The 22,883-nt window shown below is 53.4% G+C and overlaps 1 protein-coding gene across 1 annotated transcript; it reads right to left on the bottom strand.

Moving 5' to 3' along the window:
• Nucleotides 1-580: 580 nt before the first annotated feature.
• Nucleotides 581-14,936, bottom strand: SASH3 (SAM and SH3 domain containing 3). The gene is made up of 8 exons (XM_086387965.1): nucleotides 14,743-14,936; nucleotides 7,344-7,439; nucleotides 6,833-6,979; nucleotides 4,631-4,772; nucleotides 3,301-3,449; nucleotides 2,966-3,175; nucleotides 2,691-2,841; nucleotides 581-2,187 (listed from the first exon to the last, which is right to left on the bottom strand). The coding sequence occupies exons 1-8, from the start codon at nucleotides 14,797-14,799 to the stop codon at nucleotides 1,997-1,999; spliced, it is 1,143 nt and encodes a 380-aa protein (XP_086244091.1). The 5' UTR covers nucleotides 14,800-14,936; the 3' UTR covers nucleotides 581-1,996.
• Between the last annotated feature and the right edge of the window lie 7,947 nt (nucleotides 14,937-22,883).

The raw sequence follows: 22,883 nt of genomic DNA on the forward strand, positions 1-22,883 counted from the left end.
ATTTGGGCTGCCCAGCCACTCACGGTAGTTGGATGATTGTGGCTGGGAACAAAGCATGGAAGCGGAGTGGCCTCATCCTCACGCTGGTGGGAGCTCACATTCCAGTTTGCTGTCCCTAAAGCAGTTCATGTTGGAGAAACAAAGCCAAGGGTCCTAGTCTCCAGTCCACCTCCCAGGAGACAGTGGAGCTTCACTGGGTACATGGTGGGACCCGAGAAGAGGTGACCTTGGAGAAAAGGCCATGATGACTGCAAGTCTCCCCCTCTTGGACCTGGACAGCCCCCAGGACAGGCTCCTCAGTCACTGGGGGTGGGGAATGAGTACTTCTAAGGAGAGAGCTATTGCCCCCACCCTCAGACCTGAGCACGGCTGGTGGCCACAGGAGCCTGGGCTCTGAGAAGGGTTGGTTAGCCATCAGCAGGATCAAGGGCACAAGCATCTTTTGGGTAAGGGACAGATGGCCCTGACAGTGAAGGAAATTCTGCTGAGTCTAGTTTTGAAGGAGACTGATCTGTTCCATCCCCCCACACCCTACCCCTTACCTCCCTGCCTCCTCCATAGCAAAGACAGGAGACAGTAATTTAGTTCTACCAGTTTATTGCTACCAACCCATGACCCTCCACCCTCATGCACACATGCTCAGTCATGTAACCCCATGGACTGCAGCCTGCCAGGCTCCTCTGTCCATGGACTTTTCCAGGCAAGAATACTGGAGTGGGTTGCCATTTCCTTCTCCAGGGGATCTTCCCAACCCAGGGACCAAACCCGTGTCTCCTGCATTGGTAGGCAGATTCTTTACCACTGAGCCACCTTGGAAGCACCCCCCCTCATATTTACACTGAAACCGTCCCCCCAAGATGGCTTCTACCAGAGTTTCTGGTTCTGGGTCCAAGTGTGTCTGCGAAGCAGGCAGTCCAAGACATGGTGGGCAGTGTTTGCCCTCAGGCCAGTTGGGCCCTGGGAAAGAGTTACTCTGGGAATTCTGGGCACAAACTTGGTACTGGGGTCAAGGGAGGCCCCCTACCAACACTCTGTCCCTTCTGGAGCTCAAGGTCTATCAAAACCTTTAGCAGAGTAAAGGTGGAGTAGCAGACTCCACAATGTTAAGCTTTGCGCTTTCTTTGCTTTTAAGGACCCACGTGAGAGGCCAGGTCTGGGCCTGGACCTCTGAGGGGCCAGTCTGTCCTTGGAAGCCAGGTCTGGCTCAGCCTTGGGAAAGTGTCATTTGAGGGGCTCGGAGGGTGCTTATTGAGGTGTGGGCATTGACTTAAGCTGGGGCGGTTACAGCTTGGCTTGAGTTATATGGGAAGGTTGGAACGGATGAGCAGGAGCCATTTCATTTGGGAGCCCAAAGCCCCTCCAGCCCCCTCAGTAAACCCCACTGGTGTCCTGGGCCATAGTAACAGGACAGCAGATATTTAACCATCACAGAATGTCAGAGTTAGCAAGGCCCTCAGAAACTATACATTCTTATCCTGACCCATCCTAGACCGAGACTGAAGAAAGCACTCGGTTGAAGTGGCACAATGATTTAGTGGCTAAACCTGTAAGAAAATTAAGGTGAAGGAAAGTAGGAAAGACACACGTGGCTTTCTTCAAACCTTTGAGAATCTGGATTCATCTGTGATCAGTTAGAGTCCTTTGCAATGGTCACCTTTCCCAGGGTGTTGAGAGATTGGATCTGAACCACTGACTTGGCCCCCTTTTCAGGATCATCACAACAAAGGAAGATGGTGTGGAGGCAAGGAGGGTTTGGAGGCCTTGGTGGCCTCTTGGTACCCCCCTTGCCTTGGCCGCAGCTGGAATAGCTGTGCTGTCAGTAGCTGGTGGAGGGAGGCGGCCAGGCTTGTGTGGCCTGTCATGCACTCCAGTTGCATCTGTAAGGCCTGGCCGGCCTCTGCTGCCCTAGGGGCCCCTGGGGGAGCAGGGCCGGGATCAGTGCCAGTCCTCCGGCCTAGGGCCACCACGGGAGGCCAGGTCCATCCCTGCTCTGGCCTCAAGGGGCCCCAGACAGGGAGAGGCCATGCAGTTGCTCCTCAGTGCCCGCGAGCTCTGCCTCATCACGCCCGCTCTCAGAGCCCTCGAAGCAGCCAGAGTCACGTGGGATGTCCACCTTGGGGTCTGCCACTGTGCTCACCGCTGGCTCCTGGCCACTCTCCGTGCCCTCTTCCGCCTCCTCGCTGCCAGCTGCCAGAGGCCAGGGAGGAAGAGGAATTTGGGGGGGCCCAGGCTTTAGCGGTGAGGGGGCTTCAGAAATCCCAGGGGCTCCTTGTGGGTGGAGGGACCCTGGGAAGCCCACTGGAGGCTGTCTCTCCCTCTGGGGGCCCACCACTACCCTCCCCCTGCCCCGAGTACTGTCCAGGCCAGCTCTCCTGTCCAGGAGTGCAAACATCTTCAGCACTGAGCTAGTAGCCAGGAAGCCTGCTCTTGCATCCTGGCCCCATCATTACCCAACACTGAGGCCTAAAGTCTGTGCCTCACCTCCTCTGGCCCCAAGTCTCTCCCTTTGATCTCACAGGATTTGTAGAGGTTGAGAAAACTCTCCTAAAACCCCTTCTCCTCACAAGCTCTGCCCAGAGATGGGAATTCAAGTGTAGAAAGCGCCTGCCCACTGCAGAGGGGCGCCAGGGCAGGACTGGGGCAGGCCTCCCTGCCCCACCCCCCCACCCCCCACTCCTAAGCCCACTCACTGTCGTAGTCCAGCAGCAGCTCGGCGGCCGTGAGCAGCTTGGCCCGATGCTGCGGGTCCATGATGTTCAGCTCATTGAGGTGTGTTTCCCGTAGCTCTTTGAAGTCCTCCAGTGTCTGGTAGCCGTTGAGCAGCAGAGTGGACGTGTGCTCCTGTGGGCAGAAGCAGGCTACTTGCCAGCCACCCCCACCGAAGACCCAGCTCTCCACCCAGAACTGACTTGCCCTGGCCCCCATCCCTTGCTCCTAGACATGCGCGCAGGCCCCCAACTCAAACCTCAAGGCCGATGCGCTCCAGCAGCTCATGCAGAGTCTTGGGCTTGGGCCTCTTGCCCTTGCTCTGTCGGCGGCTGGGGCGAGCAGGCCCCACAGCCTCCTCGGGCAGCACATCCACGTAGATGAACTTGAAAGAGCCCATCCTGCCATTGAGCAGGCCCAGCCATGTGCCCACGGGCGGCTTTTCAACGATCTGGATCACGTCTCCTTTCTGTGGGAGGAGAGTAGAACGGATGGAGGATGAGGGGGCCCCTTGGCCTCTTGCGGACACCACCTTACCCTGGCTCAGTGCAGCCTCCTGTACGGGTACAGCCTGCCAGGCTCAGCAGACCTTACCTGCAGTTTCAGTGAGTCACGGTCATAGGGGCTGGGAGTGAAGTCAGTGTGCACTCGTGCCCGGCCACAGAAGGGGCCCGTGTATTGCGGTGCAGTCGATTCCTCCCCAAAGTTTCCAGAACCTGGGCTGGGGCTGCAGAGTTCACTGCCTGCAGGAAATGGGCGGGGAAGAAGGTCATCTTTGTCCCCAGGACAGCTGGGGCAGTGCCCAGCTGGTACCTTTCAGGGGGTCTGGCTAGAAATCCCAAGGGAAGAAAACTGAGCTCCTAGAAGTCTCACACTGCAGAAGTGATTCTGAACCAACCTCTCCGCCACCCTGACGAGCATAGCTTCAGGGGCCCCAGGCATGAAAATAGTTGATCATAAGAGGATCAAAGACTGGGCAAATTTGGAGGGTCTCTAGAAGCCAACTGGGCCAACACCCAATGAGCAGATGAGGAAAACTGAGACCAGACAGGCTAAGTGAACTGCCCAAGGCATCTCACCTTATAATTGGCAGCCCTGGGTCTGTTAGACTCCAGGATTCCTGACTCCCACTCCAGGGCTCCTGGAAGTCACCTTCCAACAAGAAGCCACACCGTGCATCAATATTTTCTTTGTCTACTTAATAAGACTCAGTGTCTAGCTACATCACATGGAAACTCAGATTCTGAGAAGGGCAGGATGAAGGGCAGAAGTGACTTTTAGTTGGGGTAAGGAGGTGTCTTTGGAGCAAGAGAAACATCAGAGAATTTGGAACTAATCATAAGGGTGAGAAAGGCAGTGCCTCTGTAGGTCTGCAGCCCACAGCTTGCAGAACCTCATTCAGGCAGGGCTGCTGAAAGCTCCTGTCCAGCCCCAGGGACATCTAGACAATGCCAAGTGGAGCCCCGGGCCCAGCAAACCAAGGGCTCGTGTCCAGGAGGTGGAGTCTTCACAGCAGGAGAGCCAATACCCTGACCCCCAGCCTGGGATGTCAGAGGCCCAGGGAGCCCATAGCCTCTAGCTTCCCTTGGAAGGTGGAGGAGGCCTAGACTAAGAGGGCAATGAGGTTCTTCCAGTCAGTGGAGGCTCCTGGAGGGCAGAACTAAATTCAAGACTGGGTCACTTTGCGCAAGTCACTCAATTTGCCTGAGCCTCAGTTTTCACATCAACGAAGTGGGGATAATAATATTAACGCCCCATGAGATTGTTAGGAAGATTTCATTTCAAGAGACTGGGAAAGGTCCCAGCAGATTAACAGGAAAGATTCATTTCTTTTACCACCCCCTCCCAGACAGTCACCCTGTATGGTGTTCACCCTGTCCTTTCCTCCAGGGTCAGCACGTGTGCCCCCACCTCCCACACTCACCTGTGGAGGCCTGGCGGCTGAGAGCTGGGAGCTCCCGCTCCTCCTGCTCAGAAAAAGCCAGCGCCATCTTCTCAGGGCCGGGGCTGTCCAGGCTGCAGTCTGGAGACGTCGGGGATGCTGAGCCCTCCTCCAGAGTATCTCCCTGGAGGGGAGGAGAGGCAGGAAGCCCTGAGTAGCATCAGTTGAGGTGCCCATGGGGCCGGCCCGGGTGCAGAGGAAGTGAGCCGGGCCTCCCGGGAGAGCTGGGGCCTGGCTGCCACCCCAGCCATGCCTCTTGCAAGGCTGCAGGGCACCCTCTGGGCCCTAGTTTCCTCTTCTGTGAAGTGGGACTGAGAGTGCTTGCCCTGCCCGTGGAATGAGGCTCCCTTGGTACCATGTGAATGTGCTGTGTCAGCCTGAAGTGCCCATGTACACACGCAAAGTCTCGGTGCTGGAGTCTGAACTCAGACGTGTTAGTAGCGCATAGCCAGGCAGGTCACAGTGCTGAAGAGACTCACTACTTTTAACTATGTTCCTATGTGCCACACAGAGGATTTCCGTTCATCCTCACTTGAGGACAGGTGCTTGATCCTCCCAAGCTCACAGGTGAGAAGTCATGGAGGAACGTTCTCAAGGCCACGCAGGAACTCACAGCCCTGTCAGCCTGACTCCACAGCTGCCGGGCCTCCCCAGTTGTAGTCCCCACTCCCACTGGGCCTCCTCCTCAGTGCAGTTGTAACTCTTTCACTAGTTGACTGCTGCTACTGCCAAGTCACTCAGTCGTGTCCGACTCTGTGCGAGCCCATAGACCGCAGCCCACCAGGCTCCCCCGTCCCTGGGATTCTCCAGGCAAGAACACTGGAGTGGGTTGCCATTTCCTTCTCCAGTGCACAAAAGTGAAAAGTGAAAGTGAAGTCACTCAGTCATGTCCGACCCTCAGAGATTCCATGGACTGCAGCCTACCAGGCTCCTCCGTCCATGGGATTTTCCAGGCAAGAGTATTGGAGTGGGGTGCCATTGCCTTCTCCGCTAGTTGACTGAGTGGGGATAAAAACCCTGAGTTGTAGGGGTTGCCAGCTTCTGTGTTGTAGATACTTCCCACAATGGCCAACCGATCTACCGCCTAAATGAGCAGCGTGCATGCATTCACAGTTGTGTTAAACTCTTTGTGACCCCATGGACTAGCCCACCAGGCTCCTCTGTCCATGGGATAGCCCAGGCAGGAATACTGGAGTGGGTTGCCATGCCCTTCTCCAGGGGTTCTTCCTGACCCAGGGATCAAACCCGCATCTCCTATGGCTCCTGCATCGGCAGGCACCACCACGGAAGCCAGCATGAGCGGCAGCATTGGCTATTTGCACCCCCCAGCCACTGAGACAAGGGCACAGAGCACAGTGAAAGGCAGGACAAGAGTTAGGAAATGAATTTTGAAGACTGACTTTACTCTTTTTCTTCTTAAAATAATTGATTTAATTCTAAGTTGATATAAATTAATTTTCAATAATGCTTGTATCTCACACCTGGTTCATGAAATTACTGAAGATTTGAGCAACTGCTGTCTTGAGCTGGCGGAGTCTGCTAGCGGGAGCTAACTCCAGCACACTGCTGCCAGGGCACCTCCTCCGAGAGCCAGGAGCAAACCAGACGCCTGGTGTGACTTTAGCTACTTGGATGTGCCTGCCCCACAGCTGTCTGTCTTGCCCTCCCTCCCTGGGCCAAGGCCAGCCTTTTTTTTTTTTAACTTTTTATTTTTTATTGGAATATAGCCAATGAACAATGTTGTGATCATTTCAGGTGGACAGCGAAGGGACTCAGCCATACGTGTACGTACTCTTCCCCAAACCCCGTCCCCACGGCCAGCCTTCTCGATTTTCTTTCTTCAGGCTTCTTTGAATCAAGCCTTCCCAATCCCAGTGGCTCTTTTCAAGTAAAACTTCGTGATGGATGAATATGCCCCAGGCTATCTCATCTCCTCAGGCCTGTGTCCCGAGGAAGCTTGTTTCCCAGACCTTCATCCCTCCTCAGACCCCACTCCTGCTCCCTTCCTGCCACATGCTTGACTGGGGGAGCTCCCTTCCCACGGTGACCTTCCTGCTTGTATGGGGCCAGGCAGTGTGCCCGGGCAGTGGCTCTCCTGAAGGCCATGCTCACCCACTACTAGACCGCTGCTTTTCCTTGTGGCACCCTCCCCAACCCGCGGTGAACCTGAGTCCCAGGCCTCACCATCTCCTCCGACAGGGCCTTCACCATCTTCTTGCCCGTCTTCCTGTTCATGGTTCGGGAAATCACTGCCCTCCACTTCTTCCCCAGCTTCTTGCCGCTCTTCTCGGCATCCTCTGGGGTCGGCACACTTGACTCATCTTCTGGAATCTGTGACAAGAAATGTGGAGATTCGGGAACCCAGGTCTGGGTTCAGGACTTGGGAGCAGAAGGAGGCCTTGGGGTCCAGGTAGACCCTGGAGGGGTGGGAAGGAGAGGTCCCCATCCTCATTTTAGCCTCAGACCTATTCTTGGCCCTATTCATTCATACTTAAATTAGCAATTTGCAAATGAAAAGAATGCAGGTGAAGCTTTAGGGCCCAGAATTTTGGTAGGTGCAGAGGTAGGCCCATCGTGTTTAAAAAGGCTTTGCTTCCACAATCCTAAAATCCTCTTTCCCCTACTTCCCTCCCTCCCCTCCACTTCCCAAGCCAGGGCCCGCAGCCAGATCCCCCAAGGAGGCTCTGGAACTCACATTATCATCCAGATTAAATTCCTTCTCGCTCACCACAGGGGAGCTGGGTTTGGATTTGGCAAAATCTTTGAAGCTGCTGGAGCGCTGAAGGGAGAGCTGGGAGAAGCAGAGGTGTTACCAGGAGTTAAATTGTGTTGCATTACAATTGTGGTCAGTAAGGAGCACAGAGCTGTTCTTGCTCCCTGCACAGCGCGTTTAACCCAGGGCTGGGCCCAGAGCTGAGAGGTGACGCTGCAAGTCCTCATCCTGTCTTCAGCAGCGAGCGGTCCCCTGAAGCAGGCTCCTCACCTCAGGAGCCTCAACCCAGTCAGGCCACAGGCTGAGCCCACTGTTCCACCAGAACCTTGGTTCTGGTCCCCAGAACCCTGTAGTAAAAGACTAAATGTGTCTGAGGAAACGCGTGTCTACTACTGGAGACCTACCTCATGTACAACAGCATCAGCTCTTCATATAGTAGAGCAAACCCTCCAAAACCCTGCAGCCCGGCCTCCAGGCTCTCTCTTCCCCAGGCGTGGTTTCCTGTGACTGATCGTGGGAAACACACTGGGGCTTTCAGCCTGACACATCGATATCCCAAGAAGAGAGAGGGCCGTGACACATAGGTGTCCCATCCAAGGGCCAGTAAGACTGGCATTATGCGTTCAGGAAAGCCATGGTACAGACTGAATGAGTAAAGGTTTAGGACACCAATGATTGGTTCTAACATAATAAAAGAACACTGCCATTTTCTGTCTTCATCTCTGCTTTTAATCTCAGCTGCTAATGAGCTGGCTACTCTACACACTTGCCAGTGTTCAGATTTGTTGTTGTTTAGTCACTAAGTCCTGTCCAATTCATTGTGACCCCCATGGGACCCCTATGGACTGTAGCCCACCAGGCTCCTCTGTCCGTGGCTCAACCTATTGTTTGTGCTGTGAATGAAAACTGTTGCCCATCTCCGCTGTATCAGCAAGCAAAGCGTGCCATGGCCATCCAACCATCAGTCACCCCATGGTGAGCCTGAAGGCACCAGGATGGAGACTGGCGGCCGGCTGCCAGGCCCTTAGCCACTTCAGCCACCCCTGATGATGCTCCCTGAAGGGACGCAGGATGGGAAAGAACACAATACTGGCCCTTATCTTTGCATAGCAAAGGAATGACTTCGATAAGCGCAGACTCTTGCCATCTTCCCATAACACAGAGAAGTGCTACATTTATTTACTTGGGTTGTCTAGTTTCCTTTAACTAACGGTAACCTTTTGATATTCTGACTACCTGGTCTTTGTTACAAAACTCCTTTGTATTCTGGCTCCTCCCTTACCTCTTGGGAGCTGTCCCTCGGAGCTATCTGAGAGGCTTCCCCCATCCCCCACCCCCCAAGTCCTCAGCAAGTCCACTCAATAAACCATAATTCTCAACTTTTAGGTTATGCATTTATTTTCAGTCGACAGCACTGATAAGCCTGTTTTCAGGAAATGAGCTTTCTTAACTGCACACGCATGCACATGGCAAGATAGCAGGAGAAAGTGGGGCCAGGTAAGGAGAGCTGACTTGAGACACAAGAAGGGGAGGCTGAACCCGAATCAAGTCAAGACCAGAGGTGCACACAGGAACCAGGGTTCACAGATGGCCAGACAGATAGAGTGGGGTCGGCTGCAGACACAAGAGATAAGGGCTTGAGGAACCGAAGCCCCAAACCTGCACAAAGTTGAAAGTTTCACATCCTCTTTCCTACAAAAGGGGGGTCCAGTGACAATCCCCCAGGGCAGGGGCAGCATCACACTCCCCCCCATACACACAATCGGTCCCCCGCTCCCAGGGACTACAGTGGAGCACTTCAGTTCCCTTGGTCTTGACCAAGAGCAAGTCAGTGATCAGGGGCAGTGGCCACACCTTCTGAGAGGTCACAGCAAGCTAGCGGACCAGAAACCAGGTCAGCGGCCAGGTCAAGCAGATACCACCACCATTAAGGCCTCCTGGGTGAGGTGCCTGCATCCTTAGGGAGAAAGCCCCTTGCATGTGATGCTGGGGAGCTGGGAAAGGGACCTGAGTGGTAGAGGGCGGTGGTGGGGTGACTGCTCCTATTCCCATGCATCTCCTCCATCCTCCTTCCCTGGTTTTCCCTACCCACTGTTTTTTCCTCTTTTTCTCCTTCGTTCTCCCCTTCTCTTCTCCACCTTCCATTCATTTCCCCCCTCTTGTATAGCTAGTATGCAGCTGCCTGGATAACTTCTTCCTCTTATTGCCTGGAAAAGAGGGAACAGAGAGAGGGTGGGCACCAGGCTGGTCCGGGCCCAAGGAGGGTAGGCTGGGCGCCTATATTTAGGCTGATCAGGCCTATTGTGGCTTTCCCTTCACCAAGCCCGAGTCTGGTCTGCAGACCAGGAGGCTGAGCGTCGCCCCTGAAGCCCCAGGGACCAGTGAGCCTGGAAAGCCTGAAGCAGGGAAGGCGTGGGGCCGGAAGTGGGCTTTGTTGAGGAAGAGTAAACTGACCACTAGGCTGCCCTCTAATTGCAGTTCTTTCCTTTTCCTGTCATTAATCTGCCGTTGTCGGGGTTTGGGGGTGGCTGGGAGGGCGGCTTTTTGGCTCCTGGGACCTCTGTCCCAGCTTTAGCTCGAAATGGGAGAAAACAATCTAAAAGGCCCATGAGGACTGTGCTGGAACGTGGGCCTGGCCGGGTGCTCCTCAACCCTGGCCTGCGTACACAGAAAGGACTAGAAAATTTCTTTGGGGGACTAAGGATAAGGGTCTTTTGCCCCACCCACCTCTAAACTCAGGAGCACCCCAAATATCCTCAATGCCTTTCAGTAAGTCTGAAGTGATCCCCTACCCAGGTATGAGTGGAAATCCTTGAGTCCTTTTGGATTTTCTGCCTGGCCTCCCTTTAGGGTGAGGCCCTCCTGGGGGCCCTGGGAGGGAGGTGGTACCATACACTGTAAGCCCCATTTTCACGTCTAAGGGGAGTATGCGGGCCTCTCGGAAAGAACTACTGTTTGGGCGTCACACATTGCTGAGTGTGACCTTCGGTAAGTTTCTTTATCTTCCCCAAACCTCAGTCTCTTTATTTGGCGTCAGCTGGCAAGAGTTCACATCTTGCTTCTGCCATGGAGCAGCTGTGTAAAGCTGGGTGAATTTCTCAACTTCTCTGGGCTCCTGTTTCCTCATGGGTGAAATGAAGAGCACAGCACCCATCTCACTGGGTTGCTGTGAGGCGGAGAGGGGTGAGCACGGGACACGGCAGCCCCTCGCAGCTCCTACCCCTCGCCTTCCCTACAATCAACCGTAGCTTTTCCCATCATTCAGAACCCAGTTTAACTGGAAACAACTCAAACACTCATCAGCTGTAGAGAGGACCTGTGAACTGTGGCAGAGTCACATGAGGGGATAGCACACGGCAGTGAACTTTGTGCAACTCTCCCCAGCAATATGGTGATGCTCACAGCTACACTGTTGGGCAGAAGGGATCTGCCACCAGGGTATACTGTATGGTTCCCTGTACAGAAAGTTCAAAACTAATCCATGCAGTTGGAAGTCAGGAGAATGGCTGGTTACCTTTGGGGGAGAAGGGGCATGCAGTGACTGGCAGGGGCATGAGGGAAACTTCTGGAGTGTTGGAAGTGTTCTGTGTGATTCAGGGGCTGCCTACATGGGGATGCTCACTTTACAGAAATCCACTGAGTGTTACATTTGTAATGTACACGCTTCTTTGTATGGATATTATACTTCAATAAAAAGGATTTTCAAATCTAGTTTTAAAGGCGCCACCCCCCTGCAGGAAGCTTCCCCCATCGCCCCCTCAGAGGCTCACCCTGCTGGGCCTGGCATCTTCTTCCCTGCTTTCTAAGTAAGCACGGCTTTCCAGCGTCCCCCCCAACCCCATCCCAGGTGTCTCTGCTGCTATGCTGTCTGCTCCTTCAGCATACCGGTTGCATACTGAGCACCCTCTGGGCTCTGGACGCTGGCCTGTGCATGTGTGGGAATCCAGTAACGAGAGGTCGAGTACCTTCCCTGTGCCCTGTGCCTTGCCAAGCACTGTGTATGTGTTCACTCACTTCAGCCTCCCTGCAGCCCCGTCTTACACCCACTCTTTCCAGCTGGGGACACTGAAACTGGGAGAAATGAAGCATCCTAGATGGAGTGACGCAGTAGGTGGAGGCCAGCATCAAGCCCATGTCCGCGATTCTGGAAGCTTCTGCTTGTTACTGTGCTCAGAGCTCACGAAGTTGCCCCTTCTTCAGAAGTAGATGAAGGGTAATGGCGACTGCAGGTGGGATTTGGAAGAAGCTACCAGGAGAGCAGGTGGGAATATGGAGGGAGAAGGGCTCTGGAGGGCTTCGTGGAGGAAGAGGCACGTTTGAGCTGGGCTGTCCTGGGGATCCAGGATTGCTCCAGGTGAAGCTGGGAAGGGTTTGATCAAAAGTGATGATGGAATGGTGGGTATACCAGTGTTTGGGGTGAATGGTGGAGCAGAAAAGGCCATGGAAGGCCCTTGCCAGCCACGGTGTTCACCTGTGGGCAATGAAGAGCCATGGAAAATATGAAGTGCATGCTAGTGGTGGGGGTGGGGGGTGGCACACCAAGGTGTGCTGTAGGAAGGGAGCCAGCAAAAGTAATGTGCCAAGATTGGAGAAGAGAGGGGCAGGGAGAGACTGGAAGGAGTGGACAAGTGACCCCTCAGATGGGAGCCTTGAGTTCTCTCCATTTTTCCTGGTGGCAGGTCTGGGATGTAGTGAAGAGTAGGTGTGTGATGGGGTAGGACTATCCTTAGGGGAGGCAGGTCCGAGGACAAACTCCTGCCCACTGCCTATACTCCAACAGATCAGAGAGAGTGCAAAGAGATGCTTTGATGGAGGCAAGAGCCTCCAAAAGGCAGCCAAGGGGTATTGCCTCTTCCAACCTCCCTCCCCCCTCAACCTGGGCATCTCCTCAGTCCTTCATGACACACACATCCTGACCCCACCACCCTGGAAGGCTTGTTCCTGACTCTGCTTGGGGCTCCTTGGAAGGTCACTCAGTCCATAGCCATCTGGGCCTGCCCTGCAGAGCCCTTCTGCTGATAGGTTGAGTCTTTTATGTGCATCAGACTTCTCCAGTGGTTTTGAGGTCAGTAGGGAGATGAGAGTAGAGGGGGAAAGGGTTAAGACTCTGGACACTGACAGATCTTGGCTTCACTCCCTGCTTGGCAGCTTCCTAGCTGTGTGTCCTTGAGTAAATCACTTCACCTCTCTGCGCCTTGGCCATAAAGTAAAAACAACACTGGCCCCCACCTCACAAGGCTGTTGTGAAGCACCAACGAGCTAAGAGATGAGTGCACAGCATAGCACCCAGCATCTGGTGAGCTACGAGGTCTTGTTTTCTCCACTTTAAGGCTTGTTTTTGGCAGTGGGCTCTCTGCCCCCACCCACGGCTTCAGCGTGCACCCCTTCATGTGCACAGGCACACATGTGATAGCACACTCGCATGTACTGTTGCAGGTGATCCATACAACCTGCTGAGGTGGGGAGGTCAGGACCTATCCCTCTTTGTCAAGGTTCCCAGCACATCCTCCACTTACTTCACACTAGCCTTTGTACTATTCCCTCCACCACGTTGCCTTGGCCTCTGAGGGGTAGGGACGTGCCCAAGTCACAGAGCTGGAGCTGTGCTGCTGCCTCCTAGCCTGGGGAAGCTGCTGTGTCTGCCTTCTGGAAAGCTGGCTTGTCTAAGAGTGTTTCCAGGGGATGCGGCTGGGAGGGTGGCTCTGGGGGCTGGCCCAGGCTCTGATGGGCTGAGGCAGGGTTTGCCAGGCCGATGTTGCCCTAGAGGACATGGCCCTCAGAGGGCTGCAACAGCCTGGACTCTCATGGGAGAGGCCTGTGGGGAATCCCAGAAATCCACCAAACCCAGAATCTGGATGATGGAAGTGGGGAGAGAAAACGGGATTTCTGGCTCCTGTGAGCCTCCAGGCCCCTCCACCTGAGACGGCACAGGCTGCTGGTGTGGAAGTGTCAGCTCTTTTTCAGACTCTTTTCTCCGCTCAGCTCCCCTGTAGTTTGAGGCCCAGCAGTGTCTTGGGCGGTCTCTGTTTCCCACCCCCGTCAGCCGAAGAGCAAGGGGAAGTGGACCCACTCGCTGAGGAGGGCCAGCCAATGGCAAGTCTGCCAGGTTAGTCTGCCGGGGCTGGCGCTGTGTGGGGCTTGGACAGGGGTGACAGAGCCTGTGTGAAGAGTGGTGAATCTCTTTCCCACCCGCCCACCTCCACTGCAACCTCAGCGAAGCGGCTGGGGTGGGGGAGAATACAGCCGGAAGTGGCAGCCACCCCAGGACTTGAGGGGGAGCAGGATATACACCCCAGTGCCCTGAGGCTCGGCTTCTCAGCTGGTTCGGTCTGTGCCTGGGAGCCGCTCCTCTGACAAAGGGGCTCCCCCACGGAGCACCTGGGCTAGGCTCCAGGGGAAAGCAGCAGGGCACCATGGGGGCCTGGAGGCCCCTGACCTTGGCCTGTGGCTATGCCTGGCCTCTCCGACCTGCTCAGGCCTAGTTGGGATGGTCCTAGGATCCTGCTGGGTGTGTGGGATGTACCTGCTGATGGATGGGGAGAATCTGACAATTGAGTCCAAGATTGAAGTCTAGAAATCCTCAAATTCAACTAGAGAAACCTAAATGTGGCAGAGCCTTCAAGGAATCTTCTAGGCTGGCCTCAAAACTCCAGGAAGATGAGCAGCTGCTTTTCTTCCTGGCCTTTAAAATATGCCTGCTCCCCACCCACGGAATTTTTCCCCCTCAGCCCTCACTCCCACGCCTCATCTCAGCAGCTTCATTTCTTATTCTTCACAAATAATTTCTCCCCAGCTGGGAAGAACCTGCACGCCCCCTTTGGAGGCCCTTTCCCTGAATCTGGAAATCTGGGCTGCGTCTTCAGGTGGCCCCCTCTTCTGTGGGCCCCCGGGAGCTACAACAAAGCTGAATGAAGATGGCCAAGCTCAGGCTAGGGCCAAAGGGCGGGGGCTCTGGGAGCATCATGGCTCCTGGCTGGGCAGCCCAGTGGAGCCCTGGGAGTGAGATGGCTCCTGAGAGGCAGGCTCGCGAGGGACCGCTGTAGGGGAGAGACTAAATAGTCTTAGGTTCAACTTGAGAATTGTATTCTATAATTCTTAAATTCTAGTCTAGGATTCTAGTCCCAATTTTAAGTCTCTTACCCTGGTAGTGTTGAATCCTGCAACTCAAGGCTTCCGAGAGTGTATTCTATAACTCTGTTTCTCTACAATTTGGGAAGTCTCTCCTGGACTTCTGTTACTAGTCCCATGCCCTTGGGAGAATGGCCCTCACCTACAGACCCAACAGAAGGTCTTTGGCTCTTCCCACTTCTGTGAGTTCTGGAGAGGATGGGCTGAGAGAGCAGAGGGAAGGAAGCAACAAGTTCCCAAAGATGCTCCTCACCTTTTTCTTCTGAGTAGGCTCCTTCTCGCTGGCGTTGGAGGGCTTACGGCGCAACATGGTCCTCTATCCTGATGATACTCTGTGCTTGCTCTCCTAGGTGTCGAGATGTGGAGGCCTCTTGCTCAGCCTCGCCAGTACCGCCCAGGGGGCACGGCATGGACTGAGCCTGTGGCTGCCACTCTGACTGCTGCACTGGCAGCTTGGGGGTGCGGGCCATGGACACCCGGCGGCAGCGGCATACAGGAAGCCCCGTCACGTGACCTACTCTTACAGCAATCGCAGCCCCTGCCGGCCCCTGGGGAGGAAGGAAGTCCCAGCTTCAGTCTCCAGAGATTCTGATGCAGACAGCTTTTGGGTTGAACAAGCAGAGAAAAGTCCCTACCCTGCCATCTCATGGCAATCCTTGCCAATCCTTCAGCCAATCGACCTAATGTTATATAGCCTACTCAAGCCTTTAATCTCACTGACCAGAATCCAGATACTGGAAGTGGGACCATCTCTCTGCTGGTGTTGGGCCAATGCTCCCAGTCACCTTGTATCACCAAGATCATCACTGCTATCACTACCTCTACCATCACCCTAGAGTCATCATTCCTATCTACAGCCATCACCTTACAGATCAACCCTGAAGTCATCCCCACTGCCGTCAGCACATCTACAGCCATTATTGCTAGAACAACCACAGCCATCACCCCTACAGTCGTCATCACTGCCTCTGTGACTGTCACAACTGTTATCCTTTCAGCTGTTACCCTTACATTACAACCAGTCATCCCCATGACACTCTTCCCCATACGACCATCAGCTCTACCACCATGAGCACTTGCCTGCAGCCAACACCTTCGGGTTCTCATCCCTGCCGTCAACACACCTGGGTCATCTGTCTGTATCTGCCTCCCAACTGCCACTGTCATCCATGCTACCACCCTTCCAGACACCATCACTAGAGCCAGTCATGCCCAGTGATGCCCTCACCCCTACAACCATAACTCCTAGAGCCATATACCCTCCGTCATCATTACCTTGCAGCTGTCATCCCCACCACCACCGGCATACCTCCAGCCATCCTCACAGAGCAGTCACACCCAGAGTCAACATCCCTTGGCCATCACACTTATATTTATCACCACCACAGTCATCATCACACACAAAAAAATGCAATTGCAAGTCAGTCCACACCACCAGCAAACATCCCTTTCGGCAGGCATTTCTCGAACATCTGTATGCTAAGTTTAGAATGTTCACTTTCTGGGTCTTTGGTGGCAGACATTTCAATAACATTAAAAACAATCTTATCACAAAAGTGATTCATTTGTATCATATACAATTTAGAAAAGAAGGATAAACAAAGAGAAGAAAGTTCAAATATCCCTTTCTTTCTCTCTCTCTCTCTCTCTCTGCAGTACAATTTGCACAGAAAGCAGATTAGTGGTTTGGGGCGTTGGGGAAGGAAGGGAGCGATCAGGAGGGACCCAAGGATGCTTTGGGGGGTGATGGATAGTTTACACTCTCGGTCGTGGAGATGGTTCATCATTATATACAAATGTAAAAACTCAACAAACCGTATACTTTTCAAAAGTGCAAATTATTGTACTTCAATTGTATCTAAATAAAGTTGTTTTTAAATTTTCAAAAGTTCAAGTCCCACTTCACACAGTGCATTGGTATCTGCTTGTCAAGCTGACCACAGTATCAAGATTTTCTGGCGCTATGCACGCTCTGCTAGAGGTGATTTGTAATGGCCGCCGAGAAGCCCAGGCATAATGCACCACGATTATTTCACCAGGCCTCTACAGATGCATTTACGTTGGCTTGATATTTTGACTCTTCATCGTACATCCTTAAAGGAAATATTCATAGCTACATTTTATTTATTTATTTATTTTTTTCCCCTTAGGATACATTTCCAGAAGGGGAATCCTTGGGGGAAAAGATGTGCACCTTTCAAGGCTTTCCATTACGCGGCACTTGTGAAATTCGAGGTTGTGCCCAAGATGTTCTGTTGACTTCCTCCCCCTACTCTCCAGCCTGCCCTATGCCCTCCCACCATCCATCGGTGGGGGTGAGCTCAGGAAAGCCTAGGTCCTTTCCCCTCAAGCTGAAAGCATACTTTTTTGGCTCCGTCCTACTCAGCCTGCCCGGTAGACTCGCAAAAAGACCAGCGCTGCCAGCTCGCACTCCTTCGTCTATCCTCCACGGGGCCTGCGCTTTCCAGCCCCAAAGTCCTTTCCAGACCGACCCCGGGCCGCGGGAACTGCCGAGCCACGGTGCGCGGTGTGGGGGACCTGGCGGGCCTTGGGGGACAGGGTACGGCGATCAGGGGCGCCAGGCGCGGGACACGCGGCTGCGGGGCTTGGGGCACATGGGTCTCGGGCGGCCGGAGCGGAGCAGCCGGGGAGGAGCCGCTGGCCCAACCTTCCCGGCCCTCGCCGCGAGCGCGCGTCCCGGGCCCGCGCAGGATGTGCCGGCTTCCTGTTTGCTCAGCCCCGGCCGCGAGCCGAGCTCACACACTAACCGCAGTCTTCAAAGGCAGCCACCTCAGCCCGGCGCTAGGCGCCGCGACCGCCTCGTCGAGGCCGGGAGAAGGCAGAGGAGTGGGGGAGGGGGTGAAGGGACCTCGAGAGAAGTACAGCGGGGCGACTCGCCCGCGGGACAGAAGGGAGCGGGGGTTTTCGGCCCTTCCCCTCTGGCTTCTTTTCAGATCTCTCTCTCCTGGTCCGCTGTGTCCACTCAGGGGGTCCTGGGCTCCCTTCTCCGCACTTGCCTTCTTGGAACGTTAGTCCCAGCAGACTGCCCTGGCCCCGGTCCCATTAGGTCAGGCCCCAGCTGGCTAATGGGCCCTAAACACGTTTTTAATAGGTGTTGCCTTCTGGGCAACACATTTGTATTTTATAGTTTCTGTTCCAGGTACACAAAGCCCTCAGTTGAAAAAGCGATCCAGGTCAGTAGTTCAGGGAACAAGGCCACCTCCAACTTGATAATGGGCTGGCAAACAGGACCCAGGATAGAGCTCTCTGCCCAGAGCCTTGTGCCAGGTATTCTGAGGAGATGTGAGATAATAGCTGTCAGGGTCCCTTGCACCTGGGAGCTTCCATCTTAGGTAGGAGTGGCAAGCTTACATCTGCCCAGCACTGTTCTTTGCCAAGCACGACAGGAGGCACTTCAGAAACGTTTAATGCCACCACAGGCCCTGCCATCCCCAACCAGGGGAAGCAGTTTAAATTGGGGTCATTATGGCAAAGATATGTAGAGTATAATAGGTGGGGCAGGAGTATTGTGGTGTGTGTGTATGTGGTGTGTGTGTATGTGTTGTGGGGTAGGGGGAGTATTCCACAAGTAGTGAGATCTTCAGAGAACCTTCAGAGGGCAGATCCTGGGCTTCCATAGACACAAAGGTCACTGTAGACTGCATTCACATAGAGCAGCCCCTGACTTGCACCTCATCCCCAGAGATTCTAATTAGCTAGATGATCACGGGTGGAATATCTGTGGCTGATGCGACCCAGACTTGTATGAACGCATCCGTCACTCTGCAAATGGGTACAAGCCTGCTGTGAGAGAGTAAGAGTTTAGATAAGTGCTATCTAAATTTGGAAAACTTCCCAAATGATTCTGATTCTCACCTCTCCCTGACACCCACACACATCCAGTTGAAAATAAGAACACTATGTGGCAGGCAGTGGGCTCTACAACAACCCTATAAAGCAGGCACTGCTGTTATCCTCATTTCCAGGGAGGAAGCCAAGACTCAGAGGGGTTCAGCAGACTGTGTAGGCCAACACAGCTAAGAAGTAACAGAGCTAACTCAAACACAGGCTTGGTCTGGGTTCAAGGCCCGTGCTATTAGCCCCTAGGTTCAAGTGCCTCTGATATAGAGTTTCTGAACAAGAAGGTGAGAGAACTGCCACCCTATCCTGGTTGGGGTACCACAGGGCTACCTTGAAACAAAGCAGGGGTGAAGAGGATGCGGAGGGCATCTGGGAGGGGCATCACATACACAATAGCTGGAGAGTTAGGGTTGATTAAATGCAGGCGATCTACAGGGGCATCCTTGTCAACCTAAGGAGTATTCACATCTGTAATACCTGGCTTAGAGGGTTGGGATGGGGAAGCAAACCAACTTCAAACAGTTGTTGTATAGACGAAAGGGCAGTATTCTAGGTGGCCAGGAATGATGGGGAAGAGATAAATGGAAGATTTGGGTTCATTTCATGGAAGACATTTTTTGATATTCAGTTGGTACTAGCTCAGCCCTGGTAAATAGTGATCTTCCTGTCTCTAGAAACATTCAAGTGGAGACCACACAGTCCCTTGGAAATACCTGGGCATTTCCAAGGTAAAGTCCATCTTGGTAGCCAGAGCCGTTGTCACACTTCATGATGGTCATTTTAGGCGGGGTCAAGGGCAAGGACAGCAGAAGTGCAAGTGAGAGGAGGGCAGAAGAGAGCCAAGAGCCTGGGCAGGAAGCCACCATCCCCGCACATATAGACAGCACATGGGGAGCTCGCAGCTCTGGGAAGGCCGGGGAGCCCCTGGCAGCAGGGGCTGATGGGAGGGAAAGACAGTCATCTCTGAATCTCTGAACTCATGATAAGGTCTGGGTTTAAAAACAAAAAACACCTGCAGGCAGCTGTGGCAATTACCATCAGAGGAAGAGGCTGGGCTCTATGACCTTGGGCAAGTGACTCTGGGCCATGAGCTCTAATGAAGAGAATGACAATGATAATGTGGGCCTTGCGCAGGGGTTGGAGGGGAGGAGTGTGGGTGTGTGGGGGTGGGTGTGTGGGTGTGTGTGTGTGTGTGTATGCCTCTGTGTGTGTGTGTGTGTGTAAGTATAACCAGCGTTACTCAGATGACACGTATAGAGAAAGCGCTCTTGGCTCAGTGTCCAGTGCTTGGAAAGCTTGGTCCCTGCTGGGTGACTCCATCTCAGTTCCCTCCAGGCTCCACCCAGAGTTTCTCTTCCAGCCTTGGCACTTGCTCCTACATCTTATCTGGACCCCAGCTAAAATCTCCACTTCGTGACCTAGTGGCCCATATCCTGTGTGTCTCCACCTTGTCAAGGGCAGGGTCTTTCAGCCCAAGCAATTCTAAAACACAGGAGGTATGACAAGCAAGAAGTCCTAGGACTACTCAGGACCAATGGGAGGGAAATCAGCTTTTCAGCTTCAGGGTCTTGCCATGGACCACTGGGACTTTCTCAACCACCAGCCTACCTCACTTGAACTGCTTGCTCAGTTCCTGTTTCACAAAGAAACTAGGAAGTGAAGAGATGGGCCGGCGACGGGGCAAGGGTTGGCTGGGCGGAGCAGGGCTGGGGAGTGCCTCCCACTAACTGCTGAGAGAACCTTGAGGGACAAGATGGACTGAGAGGAAACGGTTGTTATTGAATCTTTCATATTTCTATTTTTTGGCACCAAGAGGGTCCAATCACTGATTGAGGAAGTACCCAGTGAGTTGGTAACGTTCACTGCTGACGTGGTTTAGCTGGGTGAAGGGTGGCTAGCCCCGCCCCTTCTGTGGTTCTAGCCCATGAACAGCTGGAGCAGCTGGTAGGCAAGTGAGAGAGGACTAAGTCATAATTTTGAAAATGAACCGTTTAGTCTCTGTTTACATATAGAGGTATGTCATCTTATCCACGTTCTTTTGTATTCCAGAAAGGATATAAAGGGTCAAAAATGGAGGTCAATCCCATCATCACTACAGCCGTCACAGCTCTGTGACCTCAAAGAGGTCTCTGTGCGCCTCAGTTTGCTCATTAGCACCAGAAGGGGAGTAACTGAGGCCCACCCTGGGAGTCAGAGGGGAGCTAGCTCAGAGCTGAGTCAGGAGTACTGGGGGCTTCATCTGAGCTCCTACCCCAAAGAACAGTGTCACCTTGGGTAAGTCCCTTCTTTTTTTCTGGACTGCTGTTGCAGTTTCCCCATCTGGATACTGAAAAGGTCAAACCTGCTTTTTATTTGGTCCTGGAGCTATTAGTCAGGACTGGCTATGGCATTTGTGGGGCCTTGTGCAAAGTGAAAGGCTGGGTTGTTCAGTTGCTAAGTTGAGTCTGACTCTCTGCGACCTCATGGACTGCAGCATGCCAGGCTTCCCTGTCCTTCATTCTCTTCCCAGAGTTTGCTCGAAGTCATGTCCACTGAGTCGGTGATGCCATCCAACCATCCCCTTGTTAAAAAAAAAAAATCTTAAAGATTTCAAGATGATGACATCAGAATATCACATCAAGTTTGGGGCCTTTCTAAGCACAAGGCCTCAGGCAACTGCACAGGTCAATCAGTCAGAATGTGGCCCTGCAATTGCTTCCAATACAACTGTATGGGAAACCCCTTCGGCTGCTTTTCTCTTAAATGAAGTATAGTTGATTGACAACATAGCATCAGTTTCTGGTGAATTGGCACTCTGCTTTGCCCTGTGGCATTTCTGAGGAGCCCTGGGCTCCAGGGAGCATAGCTGGGAAAACACAGAGACTTGTTCAAAAGCCTGTCTGGTTTTGACAATTTATATGTAAAAGTTGAGCCCAAACCTTTTCCTTACCTCCCTCCAAAGGTGGGCAGATGATGGCGTTTTCATCTGTGAGGCTTCCTGGCTTACAGGGCGCTGTCACATCCGGATCTCATGGGCCTCTCATCATAACCTCATGAGTAAGGTGGGCCAGGGAGTTAACAGCAGGGATAACTGAAGACCAGAGAGGTGTGGTGACTTGAGCAAGGCCACACAGCTGGTACAAGAACTCTAGAATCCTAACTCCTAGGAAAAGGGAGTTTTTCACATGGCCTGCTCCACAGTGGCGATTGGCAGGTGAGGAGGGGTTTGGCAAGCTCTATTCTCCAAGGACCAGAGCCCAAGGGGACATTTATTTATCTTTGGTTCCTAATGATATCTCAAGCGCACTGGGTTAGCCCTGCTGTGTGCCCTGAACGTCTCCCTGCCTGATCCAGAGGGAAGCCCTTGAAGCAAGATGCTCTGCAGGCCGGGCATCTGAGGCCCAGGAAGGGAGGTGGTGAGGGGCTGTGGCCCCCTCTGCAGCTAGGATTCTGGGGCCAGGGTTCTGAACCCCAAAATGGTGGGCTGGAATAGGCAGTTAAGTTGTGGGGAGATGAGGCAAAACCCTGGGTCTTGCGTGAAAGGGAGGAAAGGGGTGTGAGCTGCCCTAGGTAGGGTGAAAGCCTTGTGAGGGGGTCTTGGCCAGGCACTAGGGCCCCCCTGCTGCCCAGGAGCCCCAGGAGCAAGTGTCAGGGGTCAAAGGTAAAGGCCAGGGCGGGCAGGCCCTGGGGAAGCAGGATGGTGTGAAGAACGTGAGCTAAGTCCCAACTCACCAGCCGTGTGATCCTGGTTGAACCTGTTTTCTCATCTGTCAAACAGTGAGAACCAGAACTTTTTTCCCTTTTTAAGGGAATGGGTTCTGGAGTCCTTTGCTTGGTTTAAATCCTGCTTTTTTCATTTCCTTGACAAGTGACCTTGACAACTTGGTTAATCTCTATGAACCTAGCTTCCGTTCTCTCATTTTAAAATGGAAACAATATAAGTACCTTCTCAGAGACTGTGGGGATGAAATGGGAAAATGTGATAATGTATGGTACACTTAAAAATTTAAGAGAGTAGAACGGAAACGTGGACCCGGAGCCAGCCTAGCGGCGCAGCTTTGGGTGCTCCAAGTGGAAAGATCAACGGGCCGCGAACGGAGCTGAAGAAGAAGCTGTTCAAGCGACGACAAGTGTTGAACCGGGAGTGGCGACTGAAGCATCGGGTGGTCGGAGCTGTGATAGACGAAGGACTGATTACGCGGCACCACCTCAAGAAGCGGGCGTCCAGTGCACGTGCCAACATTACTCTGTCTGGGAAGATGTGCAGGAAACTCCTCCAGCAGATCCGACTTGCCCAGAAAGAGAAAGCAGCCATGGAAGTGGAAGCCCCTCCCAAGCCAACCAGGACTAGTGACCCACAGCCCAGATCAAAAAAGAAGACAAAAGCCCCCCAGGATGTAGATATGGAGGACCTTGAAGATAAGAGCTAAATTTGAATCTCACACCCTTTCCACCAGAAGATTCTCAAGCTGGAGCCAAGAGGACTCGATGGTTATTTCAGATGATTTTGGAGAAAGCATTGCTCCTTTTAATTTTCCCCGTATACCTCTTCCC

The sequence above is a fragment of the Bos grunniens genome, chromosome X, assembly GCF_055505025.1.
Source record: "Bos grunniens cultivar Pamir isolate PY7600 chromosome X, Bosgru_T2T1.0, whole genome shotgun sequence".
Taxonomy (NCBI): domain Eukaryota; kingdom Metazoa; phylum Chordata; class Mammalia; order Artiodactyla; family Bovidae; genus Bos; species Bos grunniens.